Source organism: Mauremys reevesii, linkage group 22, assembly GCF_016161935.1.
Source record: "Mauremys reevesii isolate NIE-2019 linkage group 22, ASM1616193v1, whole genome shotgun sequence".
Lineage (NCBI taxonomy): Eukaryota > Metazoa > Chordata > Testudines > Geoemydidae > Mauremys > Mauremys reevesii.
The window spans coordinates 2,326,943-2,345,650 of NC_052644.1; the positions used below are offsets into that span (position 1 = coordinate 2,326,943).

The 18,708-nt window shown below is 39.4% G+C and overlaps 1 protein-coding gene across 1 annotated transcript in view; it reads left to right on the forward strand.

The window, feature by feature from the left end:
- Positions 1-18,708, forward strand: part of ZNF541 (zinc finger protein 541) — a 43,769-nt gene that overhangs the window by 5,195 nt on the left and 19,866 nt on the right. The window contains exons 3-10 of the mRNA XM_039510805.1: positions 984-1,389; positions 2,689-2,932; positions 4,648-6,463; positions 9,161-9,219; positions 12,379-12,538; positions 13,180-13,347; positions 14,422-14,758; positions 15,776-15,839. Coding sequence (XP_039366739.1) covers positions 1,086-1,389; positions 2,689-2,932; positions 4,648-6,463; positions 9,161-9,219; positions 12,379-12,538; positions 13,180-13,347; positions 14,422-14,758; positions 15,776-15,839 — 3,152 coding nt within the window. The 5' untranslated portion in view covers positions 984-1,085. The remainder of the gene's footprint in view (positions 1-983; positions 1,390-2,688; positions 2,933-4,647; positions 6,464-9,160; positions 9,220-12,378; positions 12,539-13,179; positions 13,348-14,421; positions 14,759-15,775; positions 15,840-18,708) is intronic.

Below are 18,708 nucleotides of genomic sequence, written 5' to 3' on the forward strand. Positions count from 1 at the left end.
TTTCATGTTTGCAGCAGCACTGGATGGTTGTAAGGAACTTTAGATTTCACAGATAATTTAGGCATATTTTAATTATGGACTAGTTCTGGTACATACACTGATTGGCATTTAGCTGTGTGCAATTGTGTATGATTTTTTTTCATATACAGTGTGCATACTTGGTTTGAATATCTTCTCTGCAGGTTGCATTTCCTAAAATAATATTATCAGGATCAAATTTCTCATCAATCAAGTTTAAGGCAAACCAGGCTTAAATTAATTGAGTTGTTGATGACTAGGCTTGGAAGGATTAGATTTTTATTGGCAAATGTCGATTTCACCATACATATACAAACGTATGAAAAATATTGCCATTGATAATAATTAAAATGTATGCATAGAAAAAGTAATAAAATTGCTGCTTGAGAGCATATTAGAGTTTGATTTAAGTATATTTATTTTGTATGTTTTGATATGTGATATTGACAGTTTGTGTTTTAACGGGTGTAAAACTGTAACTTTTTGAATCACAGTATACACGGTCATTAAATAGTTATTGTCTTAACCCTCATATTTTCCTGCAACTATGAAAAATTAAATAGATAAAAATAGAAAACAATGCTTAAAACTCATAATTTTGTGCAACAGTAAAAATTTAAATTGATACAAATTTAAAAAATGCTTAAAAATAAACATCAATATTATCCCTCAAAATTATATTTTAAAAATATGAATTCTGCCCAGTCTGTTCATGATGATCAATGTAGCTTAAACAGCAAAATGGATTTAACTACACATACAAAGTTCCAGTTGTTTGAAAGCACTTTTAATTTGAATGCATATTTCCATCTAAAATATAAACCAGAAGTATTTATCTTGAGTCCTGTATAATAAGGATTGGTTTATATATGGGCTAATGTATCAATACTGGTATTGCTTTCATTTTAAAATGAATTATCTGTTCATCTCTGTTATCTAACTTTTTCCTGTTACCTTTTGTTTAGGAATCTTGCTATACACTAATGCAGTTTTCAAGCTCTGAGTCTTGCCCTAGTTTATCAGAAACCAAAGCATATTCCCTGACCAAACATTAAAGGTGGGTAAACATGGACCAGTACCACCTCAGTGATGAAAACTTCATCCAATCAGAGATGCATATTCCTGGATTTTCAGAGAGTCAAGGGCTGAACTGTAGTGACACTCTCAACCTTAAGCTGTGTCCAGATACAAGAGACATAATGTATACTGGCCTAAGCAGCCTAGATATGGATCCTAGCCTTTCAGCTGCAGATATGGCTAATGACACTTTGGAGGACAATTTAGATGCACTGTCTTTGTATTCTGTGAAGGACTGTGATTTTGTTAAACTCCTTGATGAGTCTGACTTTGGCTCACAGCCTTCTTTGTGTGGTGAGTACATTGGAATCTCCTTTGGTTGTAATTTTACAGTTCAGTGTAGCCAAAATTTGTCAGTAGTTAATTTAGAAGCTACAATAAACCTAGTGATAATCTCTTCAGGGTAGAGACTTAGGCTTCTAAGTCACTTGGGTGCTTTTGAAAATTTTGCCAGTCGTCTTTATTTGTCTTGTAAATTGTCATGCGTATTTATAGCTCTATAGAAAATAGTTACTAATAATTATTGTAATATTAAATAGGAATATTTCCCCTACGATTCTGTTTCCTTAAAATTGTACCGTGGCTAGGAATACACTCTCTGTTCAAAGTCTTTGCAATTTGATCTCCAACTGCAAATGGAAAATTTAAAAACATTAAAGTAACAGATTTGTTAAATATGCCGCTAACATCTACATTACTAGCTTTCCCTGAAGCATAGAAGAGACGTTCTGTTTAATTCTTGTAGTTCAGATTCTCTGAGAAATGGATTTAGAAGAATGAGCTTTCTCCAAAATTTGCAATTAGAAGTTAAAAGGAGAATGTCCTTAGTAAAATACTGTTCTTGAAAGATCCTTAGTAAAATACTTAGTAATATCCTTAGTAAAATACTGATCTGCATTAGCATCACTGCTAATGCAGATCAGTGATCATGCAAAAGTTCAAGGAACTATGAAGACAGAAAAAATAAAAAGACACAACTGGGAGCACTCAAATAAGAGAATGATAGAAATTTTTTTATACAATTTGGTGCATCTTTTATTTAACTGATTAGGCCAGCTGATAAAATCTGTAGTATATCTACCTCTCTCCTTTCTCATTCTGGTTCATAGGTAATGAATCTTAGATTTTTGAAGACAATGTAAGCTTAGTGGCTCAATGTATGTATTAGCTAGTCAGTCATCTCTGGTGACCTTGGTTTAAATATTGATTAGGTCACAAGTGCAAAATAATTCGTAGGAGTCTCCTATGTCTATTTTTGTCCAAAAGAGGGAAAGCATTATGGCAGAATTTAGCTCAGTTGACACTGCTCAAGAGATTCAGGACTGAAATAGCAAGCCACAACTGAGGTGCATTGTCAGAGCTGTGTGAGGGCAGAGGCCTCGAATATCCGTGGTGTTGCAGATCACAGGCTACGTTGTAAGACACAAAACTGTGGTGCATCATGCTTGCACTAGTTACCCTACCCTGTAACTAGGCTCCGAACAAAAAATGTAGGGGAATTAAAAAGAGAAATCTGTGAAACCTTACATTATTGGGGTAATTTAATAGACACTGTGTGTTACCTAATGAGTATAACTTTCACCCTTTATTTAGAATTGGGACTTCCTATCCCAGCAGCACCTAAAGAAGTTGAACAGGAAGGCAAGTCCAGTTCTGGTAGTGCCAAGAAAGGGAAGCATCAGCACAGCTCTCCTCAAAACCCTGTCCTGGATTGCAGTCTCTGTGGGAAGGTGTTCAGCAGTGCCAGCTCTCTTAGCAAACATAACCTGACTCACAGCCAGGAACGGAAATACATCTGTAAAATCTGCAGCAAGGCTTTTAAACGGCAGGACCACCTGTATGTAGGCGTTTACTAATATAAAGGCATAAAACTATGTTCAGTTTATGTTTAAACCAGTGTAGATAGAATTCACTTCAGTAGTACTTCATTTTCCTGTTTCAGTTTGGTTTAGATGCACAGTTACACTACTTGGTACTTTGGTGTGGGCATTTGTCGGGCCAGCAGACCCCATCAAATTACATTGCAAAACTATATCAGTAGCAGAAGCAAGTTAGTTCTAGAATTTCCAGAGCATATTGGTGCAGAAAGGGCCTCACATGGTCATATAAGACATAGTTCAGCTTCAGAAGACTTGGTAAACTTGTATTGCGCAATAGCAACTAAGAACCTTTTATTTTTCTTTCTGATCAGTGGTCCAGGGAAAAGCTTACTGGTGTGGGAAGTACTTGTACTGGACAGCCAATTCTTGTGTGGTTTTAGAAGCCAATATATTGTGAACTGCAGTTAAAGATTAATTTTTCACACCATTAATAACTGGGATTCTATTTTTCAAATGGTATATACACCTCTACCTCGATATAACACGACCCAATATAACACAAATTTGGATATAATGCGGTAAAGCAGCACTCCGGGGGGGCGGGACGGCGCACTCCGGTGGATCAAAGCAAGTTCAATATAATGCAGTTTCACCTGTAACGTGGTAAGATTTTTTTGGCTCCTGAGGACAGCGTTATATCGAGGTAGAGGTGTATAGCATTTGTTCTGACCTCCAGTGGTTCTTGATGTATTGGAACTTCAGTGGTCTCTTCTAGTTTCTTGATGTAGCAGTGCTGGACATCGGACCAGTGCAAATGCCTGTCCCAGGGAACAGGCTGGAGGTTTCAGTCCGTATTATATACAGACATATTTTGGATTAATATGTGTCCTTTGAAAGTGTTGTTCTGCCCTAAAAGTGTCCCCATAGAAAGGGCATTGTGGTGTTCCATATTTATTGTTTCCCACTGGTTTCTGTATCAAATTTACTTTGCTTACAAGATGATTTTTCTGATTGCAAGTGCCTCCCCGCCTCCCCCAAGCTCAGTGAGATTGAGAGACAACCAGGATTTTTTCCATTTCATGCATTTAAAGAAGCTCTGCTGGCCAAATTAGATCCCCATTTTGGTCTGTCTTCATTGTCTTTATGTTATGCCTTCAACGAAACCTGTGCAACCCCATTATCCTTTGGTGGGTTTGCACAGGTGTAATTCAGGGCATAATCGGAAGAGAATGGGGTTGCAATGATGTTATTTAAGGACATTATTTTGTCTGCTGTACTTCTGTAACTTGTGAGAATGCAAAAGATCCTAGTTTGACTCACAGGGGACAGGATGAATTTCTCAGTGCTGGCAGTTAAAAAACATCTTTCTTGAGAGTTTTGAGAACTAGAAGGTCAGTTTTGAATTGGATTCAGCGATAGGCAGCCACTGCAGGTGATGAAGGGGAGGAGTGATGTAATCCTTCCTCCTAGAGTGAAAAAAAAAAAGCAGTCGGGCTGCAGCTGTGTGGACCCCTCCTGCTTTAGAGAGCCCTAATCGTGCTTTGTTTTACACTCTGTCAACCCCCTTTGAGTTCTGTAGGAGTTGCACTGGGTATGTCAGTGCAGAATTTGACCTTCAGGATTTAATAAAACCGTAGAAGTGAGAACTGAAATAGTTCAGAAAAGAAATGATTTAATTTCTGCTAGTCATTTTAATATGTCTTCTCTTCTGTCTTTTGTCTTTTTACCTCAGGAGTGGACACATGCTAACACACCAGAAAACAAAACCATTTGTGTGTATAGAACAGGGATGCAATAAGAGTTACTGTGACCATCGGTCGTTGCTTCGACATTATGAAATGCAACATGGCTTGTCTATCTTGAAGGAGGCCGCCTGTGATGACGATGCCTGTAAGGTCTCATCACCTTCTCATGATGCATTTGTCCAAAGAGGACAAAGTAGCTTGAGAACGGAGAGGCTGGCTGTTCACTCTGAATCCAAATCTCCAAATCCTATCCTGCCCAACAGAGACCTACTGAAATGTATTGTTAACAGCATTGTAAATCAGAAGCTTCCATCAACTCCAGCATCGTCTGCAAAGGATTTGAAAGGTTCACTGCAGTCTTGCCCCTCTGCAGCTGATCAGGTTTCTTGCATCCCATCTAGCATGACTGCACTATTTGAAGCTACAGGTGACAAGATGGTGAAGGAGCATTATCCTTGCCAAAAGAATGCCACCTCTTCCAATGTGTATGCCATAATAAATCCTGGTAATTTATCTGTGATCACACCAGGAGAAAATACAGGTACCAGTTTGACTGATACAGCCCTACTTTCAGAATCACAGTTTCCTTTAGAGACTACAGGTTTGGAGTATTGGCCAAACAGCACTTTACCTTGTTTTCCATTATTCAGAGGCCAGAAGATTTCTGCAAACTCCTCCCATCAGTCAAGCAGTAATTTTCAGTGGATCAGAAACATGCCAGTTTGTACTAAAGGCAAAGGGAATAGTGTTTATATTAATCACAATCCATCTGTTACAGCTCAGAATATTTCAGGTGGGTTTCCTGGACCTTCTCACGCGTTCGACTCATTTGCACAGATGTATGAGTGTCCAGATGCTCTGTCATTTGCACTTTTGAAGACCCAAGGGGAAATCTCAGGTGAAACAAAGCTCAGCAGTTTTGCGGAAACCTTTAGGCCAACAAAAAGACAAGAATGTGACATTGATTCCTGTCACTGGCAGAACATTCAGAAGCATAGTGTGTTACAGAATGACGCTAACCCACACTTCAGGCAGCTTTTCATGGAATCCTCAGTGAACCAGGAGCATATGCAAGTGCAGCAACACCTGCTCCAGATGTTCACCAAATCTCAACACATTTTGTCCCACACCCAGGTGGTGGCTCCAACACAGAAAGCAACTTCTGAGGTGAAACAGACTGTAGAAAAACCACTCCAAAATGTATTGCAACAGCAGCAGCAAGCTGACATGAATCACTCTCTTCTAGAGCACACAGAATGTGAAGGGTCTCCCATGTATATGCAAAAGACTTTGACCCAGTATCAGAAGGATGTGTCATCTGCTAGTGAGGAACAAGGCCAAATAGAAAGGCAGCAAGCAGCAGTTGCTTTGCAGTCTTCTCAGTCCCTGTCTGACCCTCTCATAAAGTCAGACTCTGTTTACTCTGCCAAGCAGACTAGACCCTTGAAAGGCTGTGTGGGATTCAAAGATATTGACAACCCAACCCAACCTCAGACTGTAGTATGTGATAAAGCCCTGGGAAACTCTACTTCTGGGAAATCACGTCAGTGGGAAAATAATGCTTCTGTATATAGCGACAAAGAGAAGAATGAAGGATATTGCAAAGGAACAGGTGGCAAACTGCATTCCAGCAGTGGTAGACCTCGCCGCTTGCCCGGTGTCCGAAAAGAGACGCTAAAATTTGACCTATCTTGCACAGCTTCTCCAAGTCAAGTGGCCATGGCTTCCTTTTCATTACCTGGTACTTCACCCAGTCATGTGGCTGAAAAGAAACACAAACTAACCATTTTTAATAGGATTCAGGTATGTTCAAATCTTTTTTTATTTTCTAATGAATAAAATAAAAATGTTTACATTTTAAAATAAATAAATAGAAAAAAGAGATGGCATTTTAATGCTTAGAGCAGGGAATTAGGAGTCAGAAATCCTGGCTTTTCCTATCGAAAGTCACTGGGAGGTATGTGTCTAACTCATATGGGTGCTTTTGCGTCTTTAAGTATCTAAATAACTTTGTAAATTTGGCCCTCTGTGTCTCAGATTCTCCATCTTTAAAACTAGGATAATGATATTTACCAGCCTTTGAGAAGTCCTGACACATTATTGGAGCAGTGACACAAGGCATCATTTTTTAGCCGAGAAGTGAAACCACTATTGTAACACTTGTGGTTCAAAACAAAACAAAACCACCACCTAAGCTAGTCTTTATGAAAATTAGGGTGTAATGTAAATATATAGGGGAAGTTATTTTAAAATGAAGACCTCTTGTACCAAATTTGTACAGAAGGCTGCAGTTTGTAGTGGAAATACTCACACATTTTAACAGGGCTGTGCTAGTAGACTATGCTAATAACTTCTTGTCAAGAGGAATCAAGTTGGAATCTGATTCTGGATTGTGATGGGATTTTAATCAGCTCATCCGAAAGCAAGTGTTAATGTAGTTGCAGAATAAAACTTTTTTTCAGACTAAAAAAAAAAATCCCCAGCATTGAAAATATTTAGTATTCCACAGGATAAATAAATAGTTTCACAGTTACTGTTGATCTTGATGTCTTTGTCAGGATCATATTACTAAGTTATTTTAACATGTGGGAGAAATGCTCATAATTCATTCAGTTCTTCTAGTGAATTATGTATTAGGCTTAGTCACTAATCAGTGAAGATATCTTTCAGTGCTCCCCTGGGTTGCACTGAAATATTTCTTTGCTTTTCATAAATCAAAAACAGTAAAGCTTAGTCTGACATCCTTCACACTTGGTAGTCTGACAGGATCCTTATTTCTTGTACTTGCTTTGCCAGTGTTGCTGTATTAAACTTCATTTTGAAGGGTGTGGTAAAGTGGGACCAACATTCTTTTAAACAGCACATCAATTACGTTTTTTCTTTTATTAGGAATACAAGTATGGGGCAGTTAGATGTGCTTTTAACCTGAGATCTGAAAATACTTTATACCGGATCATGAAGGGGGTTAACTTTACCTCTGTTTTATAGTTTGGAAAACGGGGGCACAGAGATGTTACATGCTGAATTAAGTTAGTTTCCAGTCTGGAGTAGAACCTAGGGTCCCTAACTTTAGGTACTGAGCCTTAGCTATTGGACTTCATTGTTTCCCTGTGTTCTTTTAAGTGTTTTTTGTTAGTGTTGACAGCTTTAGACTCACTAAAAATAATCTTTAGCATTTACATGGCCCTTTACATATTTCAGAGTGCATTAAAAACATTAACTAATTAATTCAGTGACAGAGGTGTAAAAATGATTTAACAAGATGAAGTCTCACAGGATGCTTAGTAAAGCCTTTCACCTAGGTTCTTGGTTCAACTTGGGCTCTGGTCAGTAATAAAACATTGCTAGCATCAGACTGTTCAGGGAGCTGTGTGAAATGAGTCAGTACTATAATGGACAGATGTCCATATAGCACAAATCACTTTCTCATTTGGGAGTAACTAGTGCCTAACTGCTTGCATCAGCAGAGAAATCAGGGGCTAAATAGATATACATAATGAACTTCTCACCCTTAAAGATAGTCCTTTCAGGTCAGAGATGAGGCACGTTGATGGAATGGGGTAGGGAAGCTGCTTGCAATAGTGCTGCCCATGCTGTACGTGTTCTGTGGATAAATAGAGAGTTTTGAGTCTCCAAGGTTTTGTGGAGAGTCATTTTTGTTTTGTTGATTATTAGTTGCACTTCCTGCCCCATGCAGTCTGATGACATCTCACCCTCATGCACTACTCTGATGGAAAGTTCATTTGCATGCTTTTGTCCAGGCTCTGCATGAGCTGCTGCTGTTCCGCAGGCCATTTGGTCGCCTGTCATCTATGCACTGAGGTGACCCTTTGTGCAAGGAATTCCCCCCTGTTCCATACTGCGGAGGCAGGTGCTGAACCACCTCTGTGGTACTGTTCCCCACCTTCCCCCTGGAACCTTGCAGAAGGCTCTCTGTATTCTGGGGCCTGCCATTGCTGCGGGAGGGGTGAGATGCTAGCTGGGCCAGAGGAATGCTAGCACTAGGAAACCTGCACGGGGCTCAGAAGTTATAGGAACTCTCTTAACTCCTTGAAGTCTATATGGGGCATCTTGCTTCCTTCCCAAATCCCTGCATGTGGCCACCAAGCATTAGGAGTCTAAGAGATTGGAATGTAGGAGGAGAGGATCCTCCCTCTCTGGCATTCTTCTGCAGGAGGTTACTTTCTCTGTGCTGATTGCTCTCTCTTTGAGAGGGTCCTGTAATGGGAAATATGCCACTTTTGATAAAAGAGTGGTGTTGATTGGAACTCATGTGTTATTTGTATATGCACACAAGGGTTATGAGGATAAATTCATTAATGTTTGTAAAGGGCTTTGGGATCCTGCAAAGAAAGTTTGTAAGCCATGTAACTGCAAAGTGTTATTTTTACAAATGAAACAACTCAGAAGTTCCATGTCTTATTTCAGGATGGAATAACTATTGTAAGTTTCAATCATGGACAGTATAACATCTGTTTTTGATTTTTTTTTTTAACTCAGGGTGGAAATATCTACAGCCTTACTAATGCAGTGAGGGAAGAAAACTTGTCATCTGGATGGTAAGCAGAGTACACTGTAGTCTTGACAGAGCTTCAAATAAAATAATGTGACACAGATTTTTATTTGTACTTTTAGGTTTGGCTTCAAGTGTGTATGTTAGCAGTAAGAGGCCGAATGATGTATTTGTCTGTTCCCTTAGGGTTGGATTTTTACATAGCCTTTTTTTCTTGTGGTGAGCTCTGAGATTATGCTAATTAATAAGTGTTTGAATTAGAGCCACAAGGCTTTCATAAAACTACTTTCTAACCCACAAGCATGAAAGCCATATAGCAACTTAACTTACGTGTGACACAGGGATATTTGAGTGCAGTATTTAAGGTTATTAAGATGATAAAAACTGACCAGTCCTTTTCTTTTCACACATCACCATAACGAGGGTTCACGATGAAAGGAATGCAAGGCAAATTTAGAATAAAATTAAAAGAGATTCACCTCTGGGCAAGAAGGGCTTCACTGGGTCTTAAGTTGAGCACAGGTCTTGTGCTGTGTTTCATCCACAATGAGTAGTCAGCCTTTGAAATTTATTGTAGGGGCAGAGAGTCAAATACCAAAGCTGGATTTTTAAAAGTGGATGGATAATTTTATGACTAGTAATTTATTTAGGGCAAGTTTGTGCCCCGGTCCTCAGTGGCTGCATAGGGAAGTAAACACCCTTCCCCCTCCCTCTGTTCAGCTGCTTAGAACCTACCTGCATTACTACTTGGGTGCTGGTGTAGAGAGCAGGGACTGCACTCCTGATATTCCGTCCTCAAGTAAGCCATGGTCTATCTTCCCATATGGCAGCCAGTGGAGCTGATCAGTTATTAAATGAGGAAGTAAGCTGTTCCCCGGAAAGGAGGGGAGGAACTGTGACTTTGGGTCACAGTTCATTCCTGGGGTTCCTTCTTGGGTGATGCAGCTATGTTTGCCCTGTGCTTAAGTCTGAGCCTTTGTGACACTTCCTGTGGTACCCAGGGCTGTGAGGCACCTTGCTACCACCAGCCCTTACCGTTAGGAAGCCTTGTCTGTGCCTGCCAGGGCTCAGCTCCCTGACACCACAAGCCTCAGGCGACACAAGCACTGCCTTCAGGTTTCCACAGGCCCCATCCTCTCTTTACAGGTTAATGATAGGCACACTTCAACCCCAAACTCTCTGGAGCATCCTCCTGCAGTATCCAGCGCCTGTTCCATTGAACACTCACAGAATTCATAGATCCTCTACTCCCCAAGGAAGAGGACACCCCAGTGTACCAGTTACGGCTCAAGATCGCCACTCTGATCAACACACAGCACTTAGATATGTTTATAGTAAAAACTAGAAGTAGTTTATTTAACAAAGAACAGAGATTGGAATGGCTACATATAAAATAAAATCATAACATGCTTTGTAGAGCCGAAACTTAACGAACAAGACATCATGTCATATTGAGGAAAAGCTCACTCAAAATCCTTCCAGTGTATTATAGCCAGTCTTGGCTGTAATCTTCTATTCATGAGACAAGTCATGTCCTCTTGCTTCCTCAGTGGAGAGATCCCCTGTTTCTCTTTGCAATCCCAGATACATCCAAACAGTCCTTTGATCTTTATTCATAAATAGGACACCCTCCTGTTTATTGTTCTTCCCGGTGGCCTCCTTCTCTTGTTGACCTTGCAGTCTTTTAATTAACATCTGGCTCCACATGCACATAGGCTTACCTTGAGAGACACATGGTGCACAATACACATTTGACCAAGCAAAGAGAGATAAGCATCTCCTGTCCCCTGACCAAACAGAATCTGTCCAAGGCTGGTTACCTCCTGGTGACCTGCTTTTAACTTCAAGGCTTTAAGAACATAATTTCCAGTATAGATACGTAACTTCCTAAATATTACTCCTACATACATTACAGAGTAACTAATAATCAGTGGTTGTTGATAGAGACTTCACATACCACTCTTTGGTATCACATACCATCAGACCCAGTGGATTCCTATACATCCCTACGCATCCTGGGGGTTCTCTGCCACTTAGCACCAGGTGGTTTCCTGGGTCACAGCCTTACAGTCCAATCTAGTGAAATTCAGTTGAATTCAATGAAGTTGCACAGGTGTAGCTTGAGGGCAGAATATGGCCCACTGATTTAATTCTTCTGTAGACATTGCATAGATTAATTTAATATAATTCTGCATTTAAATTGCACAAACAGCTGCCTTTCCTACAGTGCCACTAACCATGATAGATATGCCAATAATTTTCCATCGTTAAGAAATTGATTGACATTTATTAAGAATCTGAAGAATCCATTCCTGGTCTGTAAAGACTGAAAGTCACAGTTTATAGTGAGCAAGTGTCCACATAAAAAAAAAAATCACCCACACATCAAGGTAGTCTCCTTCTCTCTCTCCCCATCCTCCATTTCTATCCCCAGGAGAGGAGCCAAGGACTGAATGGACCATAGGGTCTGAACTCATCTTTCATTCTCACCCCTAAGTTGGTCCCTTCACATTAGGGTGGTAGGTGTGTCAGTGTTGGAAAGCATGAACTGCCTTTGCTTTGTTAGTATTGTGGATAGAGGACTCGAGTCTCCAGAGCTGTTAATCTGCCACCATTCATCAGCAAAAAATTCACTAGGGGAAAAAAATAAAAGGAAAAACAGCACACATGTAACACATGTTTTCCAATGGCAACATCAAAATTACAGAAATTCCATATGATATGTTTAATGCATGGCTTAAGAAAATGCTCAGCAGGATTTTGAATGCAGGCCATCATTTTTAGAGGAAGAGGTGTGGAGCTCTGTGTAAGCTCGAAAGCTTGTCTCTGTCACCAACAGAAGTTGGTCCAGTAAAAGATATTACCTCTCCCACCTTGTGTTTCTGTTTTTGGAAAAGGCATTTTTGCATAGTTGGTAACAGTGGTACAACTGCATGTAAATGCTCAAGAGGGCATTTCATTACATCTCCTATTTAAAACTATCTTTCTAACATGGATGATTTATGTCCCAGTGGGGATTTTTCTCTGGTTAACGTAGTTTGCTGATAAATGAACTGTAGAGACTTCTTTTCCAGCTAGACATAAAATGAGATCTAAAGAAGGGAATGCAAGCATGCACCTAATATTCATAGAGACTAAATTGCAAACAGGAGTTCAGCTTCATAATGTTAATTTTCCATCCTTTTACCTTGCTTTCCACGCTTAGTAATAACACCAGTGGTGTCCCTGCAGATGGGAACAGATATGCAAGTGGTTTCGTTTGCAAGACCTGCGGTCAGCTGTTCTACACCGAGAAAGGTTTAAACAGCCATATGTGTTTCCAGAGTGAACAATGGCATTCACCACCAGGGAAAATGGAACAGCAGGTAAAGGGAAATTGAATCCCTCAGTGCTTGTTAGTTAATGGAGTTTGGAATAAAGTCACAAGGATTCTTAAAACCTGTTCCTGGCTTATGGGGATAAAAATGTCTTGAAGCAACTTAACCTTTGTATTGAAAATTAAGAATAATAGGATAGAGTCTAGAATTCTGGAGTATCAGACACCCTTCAAGTGGTTATTGTTCAGTAGGCATCCTTAAACAATTGTAATGTTTCAAAAGAGTGCTGTTTCCCACAAAATTTTCTACTATATAGACACGGAATAGCGCTGAAAATTGTCACTTTCTTTTTATAAGATAGAATTTTTAAAGTGCGTCTACTGTGGCAGCACAGTCTTAGGGTTTGAGAGCTAAGTTTGGAGTGGAGTGTAGCATAATGGTTAGAATAAGGGACTGCTACTTATGGGTTCTATTCCTGGCTCTGTCACTAACTTATGTTACTTTGGAGAAAGTCATTCAAATCATTGGGTCTTAGTTTTTTCCATATATAAAATAGTGATAATAATAGTGATCTAATGCAGAAGGATATTATGAGAATTAGTTGTTTGCAAAGCACTTTGAGATCCTCAGATGAAAGATGCTATGAGATATGCCTGTTATTATTATTTATTAGAATTTTTTGTGTTAAGGTGTACAATCCAGAAAACTTAAACCCTCAGAAATTGTCACTCAAGCCAATAGGAGATGGAAACACTCCATCAGAAATTAAGAAACCTTTAGAAGACGTAACAGTGGCACCTCTTGTGATCCCAGTCTCTGTACCTGTGACAGCTATGAACCAACAGACCAGGAACAAAGTGGGTTGTGATTTGTGTTCTTCTGAATGGTATACATTGACTTTAATGGGACAACTTCTGTGAGCAATTGTTCACCAGTATGTGAAATCCATCCCTGCTCAGAGGGTTAGCAAAAAGCCTATGTACCACTTAGGTCCTACTTAAACCCCTAAAATAGAACTTAAGTGGCACTTCCCTGCTGGCTTTCTATACAGCAGTGGATTTCACTTCAGCATAAGGGGTTCATCTGGACCTATGAGATTAATCAATTAGAAATATATAAATATGTTAATCCAGTAAACCACTTTGAGTTGCATAACATTTGAAGATTGTGAGAAATGTCTGAATTATGATGTAAGCCTTGTATTCGGCTTTTGGGTTTGTGAAAAAAAAATATTTGGGATTACATGGTTAAGGCAACATTGAACTGAGTTTATTTAATTTGTTAGATTTGAAAAAAAGTAATTTGTTCTATGTATCTTGCTAGTAATTGCCTTCTCTGGTAATTCTTTGTCACCGGTAGCAAGTGAATATTTTAACTAAGAAGTTAGCAAATAGGCTTTCCTAGAAAAATTATTAGGAAAGCATTTCACAGACTTACTTTGCTATCAATACTGGTTGGTGAATTTGATTATTGTGTAGGATAATTATTTGGTTTAAAGCAAATTAGAATATATCGGAACTCTTTAGGAAGGATTCACAATGATAAGTCTCTCAGTGCTACACGATTACAAGGAAACTTACATAGGGCTCTAATTTACATTCCTTGCTCACATGAATACTTCCGTTGACTTAAATGGGACTACTTGCATGAGTAAGGGCTGCAGAAGAGGGTCCTTTCTTTAACTTTGCTCATAAATCTTGATGTTTGCTGTTAATTATTAGTCCCGAAATGATGGATCACAAAAGTGAGATTCTGGAAAACCCCCAAACATGCAAACGACATGAGTCTGATGTAATTTCAAGCTTTCTCTTCTGTTAAATGATTTTAAGTGCCTCATGTTGGTCATAAGCCACACATCTTAAATGCCAGAGACACACTTGTTATCCTTGTTCCTGTGGTCAATTAAAATTCCAAATGAAATGTCTCCTCAGGTTAATGAAAAGGAGAGCCAGGATGAGAAGGACCTCAGGAAAAGTTTGCCCCCAAAAAAGAGGAAGAGGCAGACTCGTCCCAAATCGCTCTTTATCCCACCTCCACCTCCCTTGTGTGCTGAGATGCAGCCAGCCATGATGGGAGGATGCCATGAGAGTAATCTTCGATCACCTGTCTACATGGTTGACCACCTCCTGAGAGACTTATTCCAAAACTCTCCATATACCCCACCTCCTATGCTCAGCCCAATACGGGAGGGATCAGGACTTTATTTCAGCACTCTTTGTTCTTCCTCTATTAATGCTGGTCCCAACAAGCTGTACAGTACCATTCTAGGTAATAAAAACCACAGTGTTCACATTCAGCTAATAATAATCATAGAAAGAAATCCAGTTTGCTGTCATTAGCTTTATGGGCCCAGATGGTCTGTTGCCCTGACCTTTGTGCAGATATTTAATACAATGCAAAATGGGTGTAATTGGTACTAAATTAGAAAGGCCCACACTTTTACACTGGTGTCAATGGCACAATGTAAAGATCAATGGAAAATCTGGATCTATATGTCCAACAATGTAAGTTAAGAATGAAAACTGCTCAGCTAACTTTTTTTGCACTACTTTTCTGTTGTGTTGGTCTAAGCATTAAAAGCATTTGACAGTTACACCAAAATGTACAAATATTAGTATAGAGGCATCAAAATTCAGTCATTATATATGTTTCTATTCCTGGTGCCAAATTCTACCAATCCTAGAACGGTTGTACACACACCTTCACTCTGAAACAGTGTAAAATACGCATTCGTATACCCCTGTATTTTCCAACTCTGCAGCACAGTGTAAAGCTCTCCCTCCTCCAAGGTCTGATTATTCATTCTAAAAGCATGTATAATCTGTGGTTGGGTTATATTCAGGGGCCACTGCTGAGTTAGGGGCATACAGACAGCCAGGGAGAATAGGAGCAGACATCTTCCAGCTTGTCCTTCTACTGGCAGCTGGTTTCTGAAAGGAGGAATACACCTGCCAGAATTTGGCTCCAGATATTTTATTTAATATTGTATGGTATTTAGATTTTGTTTATGATTCCAAGATAAAGACCTGTTATGCCTGTGGGATGACAGCTTGTGATGAGTGGTCAAAAAAAAACAACTGAAAAATTGTGTGAGGATGTTCCATATTGAGGGCCTGTTCTTGGAAGACATAGTCATGTGAGTAGTTCCACTGAAGTCAGTGGGAATTCCAAGAATTAAATAGCTGCAAAGGTAGTTGCCGTGACATTTTCGATGAGCATGGCAAGTAAGGCCAAGGGGAAGGGTCTTCTGAGTACATTTATCTTCAATGTATTTATATTTTTTAGGCAGAATGGATGGAGACTTTGGATTCTCTCTTGTGAAAGATAACACCAAAATCAGCATAAAGCCGTAAGTTGGGGCATAATAATAATAATAAAAAAATTCACACTTCCCCTTTAGTCAGTACTGTAGCATTAAACAAGTGACTGGACACATCATTATGAGAATAGAGCTATTTCCCTCCCTGTACAGTGTCCTTGGCTACTGAAGAAGATGGGATAACTGGACTAGCTGGACCATTGGTCCGAGGCAAGGAGTGAGAAAGTTTGAATGCAAGACAGATCCCATCGTACAAGCTAGTCATCGGCAAAATATTTGCATATGAGGCTATGGGTTTTCTGTAATTCCATAGACCCAAAGTTATTATTTCGACTCTGAATTGTCAGCGAGCAGCACAATCCCAGGGGCAAGAGAGAATGGAATTCATGAACATATGGAATGGAAAGCAGTGCTTTAAATACATGGAGTGTTGTTCAGGGGTTAAAGAAGGGTCTAGGCGTAGTTTGCTGGGTTCAGTTCTTGACTCGGACACTAATTTGCTGTCAAGTTCAGGCACCACTTCAGCACATGCCTAACTTTAAGCACGTGAGCAGACCCATTGACTTCAATGGAACTACTCATGTGCTTAGTGTTCCGCTCATTCTTAAGTACCGTGCTGAATTGGGCCCTACTTAGCACTTCACTAGACCATTCCATCCGAGGATCTAAAAGTGCTTTACAAACATGAATGAATAAAGCTTCACAAAAGCCATGAGAGTTATGTTAGTATTAGTATTCTAATAAAGAGAATATTCTCATTTGGAAGAATGCTCTTGTGCTTTAATCACTATCCCATGCTGTTCTTACCATTCTTAAATTTCACTTCCTCTTTCTGTGCCTCAGTTTATTGAATAGGAATAGTAACACATACCTGCTTCGCATTTGTGTTGTGATCCTTAATTAAATGGTTGTAAAGCACTCAATGTTTGGAGCAAAGGAACTGTATCAATGCAGTGTGTTACTGCATCGATTTAAACAAAGTTTGACTGTTATTCCTGATGTTTGGTCAAGCCATTCTATTATGCATCCCTTTTTTTCTACACTCCCCATTAAAAAAGGAACTTAGAAAACGTTAATAGTGGGGAAAAATACAATTTTAGGAGACTGAGAATCTTGGCTATTGCAACTACAATGTTTTAAAGGCCTTTTAAAACAACATTATCCACCTCCCTCTTCCTTCACCCGCACACAAATCTGTCATTTGGCTGGTTCTCTCACTGTCTTGCATCATTGGCCGAATTAATAGCATTTTTGGCCAGATAATGTCAGACGCTGGCCAAAGTGAAGTTGCAACAAAATATCCAGTGCTATCCCCATTAAACATTGACTGGATTATGCGTGAGGCTAGCATAATAAATAAAGATTGCTCTGTCTTTTCATTTTTTCTTGGGCTCTTTAGATATCCTGCTCTGTCATCTGTCATAGCCACCTTTCTTGTTATCCATTGTTAATTTCACCCTCTGCCTCTCACTTTACATGTCTATTAGTATGTCTTTGACAATGGCCAATTCCAGATGCTTCAGAGAAAGGTGTAAGAACCATGCAGTTATGGCATAACCTGATACCAGGGAAAGATTTTTCCTGATTCCCCATTAGTTAGAGATTGGCTTATGTCCTGAAGTAGGAGAGCTTACAGCACTTCTGAAACCCTTGTCTTTTTAAAAAATCCTTACTATTATAACTCTTTGAGTATTCTTATTACCCATATAAATGTCCATCCTTAACAGCTGTAATTCTGTGAACTGTATTTTTGTCAACAGCGGTGACAGATGGTGATACTTAAAATACTTGGCTAGCAATTTTAAATATTTTACTAGTATGGAGTGAGTTTAATAGTGTGAGTGATATTGTGGTTCTTGTTAAATAAAAAAGGTGAACAGGGACTATATAGGTATTACATTCCTTTTGTTTGGGCTCTGATTAGCTAAGGAAGGATAGAATCTTCTCTGATTGTCATTGGATGTGTAACATGGACAGACGGAGTGACAGTGCTACAGTAGTTGTGGAATAATGAAGTAAGATTTATCAAAGACGACTAATTCTGTTTGCAGTGAATATAGCAGTTATGTGTAGCTTGGCATCTAATGAAAAACTAAGATCTGGATAACGTATCCGGAAGGGGGCATTGTTAACAAGATTGCACCATATGGGTTAAATATACGTAGTAACAAGATAATCTGTAACAGGATTATCCTGCAATAAGACAACCCATTGAAGAGTTTCATGCCATTTACAAGAGCAAGAACTGTACATAAAGGCAAACCCTAGAGCAGTGCATAAGGGGAAACTGTGAAAACCACAAGTCAGCAGAGCGGATTGAGAATTAAGGAGGATAAAAGTAATACTGGTGAAAAAGATCTAGATGTCCTAAGAGTTTTACATGCAGTTTAGTCACACAGAATACTTGAACCATACACATTCCACTGAATGCTCATTGTGGGGCCATCAGTTGAGACTACACATCTGTTCTAAGCCTTCTTTGATCCAGCCAAGGGTAAGATATTAAACCCATCGCTATGTCTCTCACTGGGAATGAGCTACAGCGCTGAACTGTTTTGTTTTTATATATAAAATACCAGCTCATAATTTCAAGACTGGCAGCAGGAGAACTGAGGTTGTGGCTTTCCCAGACAACTGATAGTGCTGGCACCTCAGTTCAGGCTTTCCTTCCCTGTCCTGCCAATATGCTTCAACTTACCTTTGCCTGCAGAGGTACTCCCCGTAGGTATAAGGTGTTCAGTCTCCTTGGCTCATTCACTCCTTGGCCTCAATGCTGAGTTTTTCAACAAGGACACCTGTTCTGATAGTAGTTTTTGTGATGTGGGTACCTGCCTAGTTGTAATCAATTACGTTTCATACAAGCCACTGAAGAGCTGAAATTCACAGTTAGTGACCTACT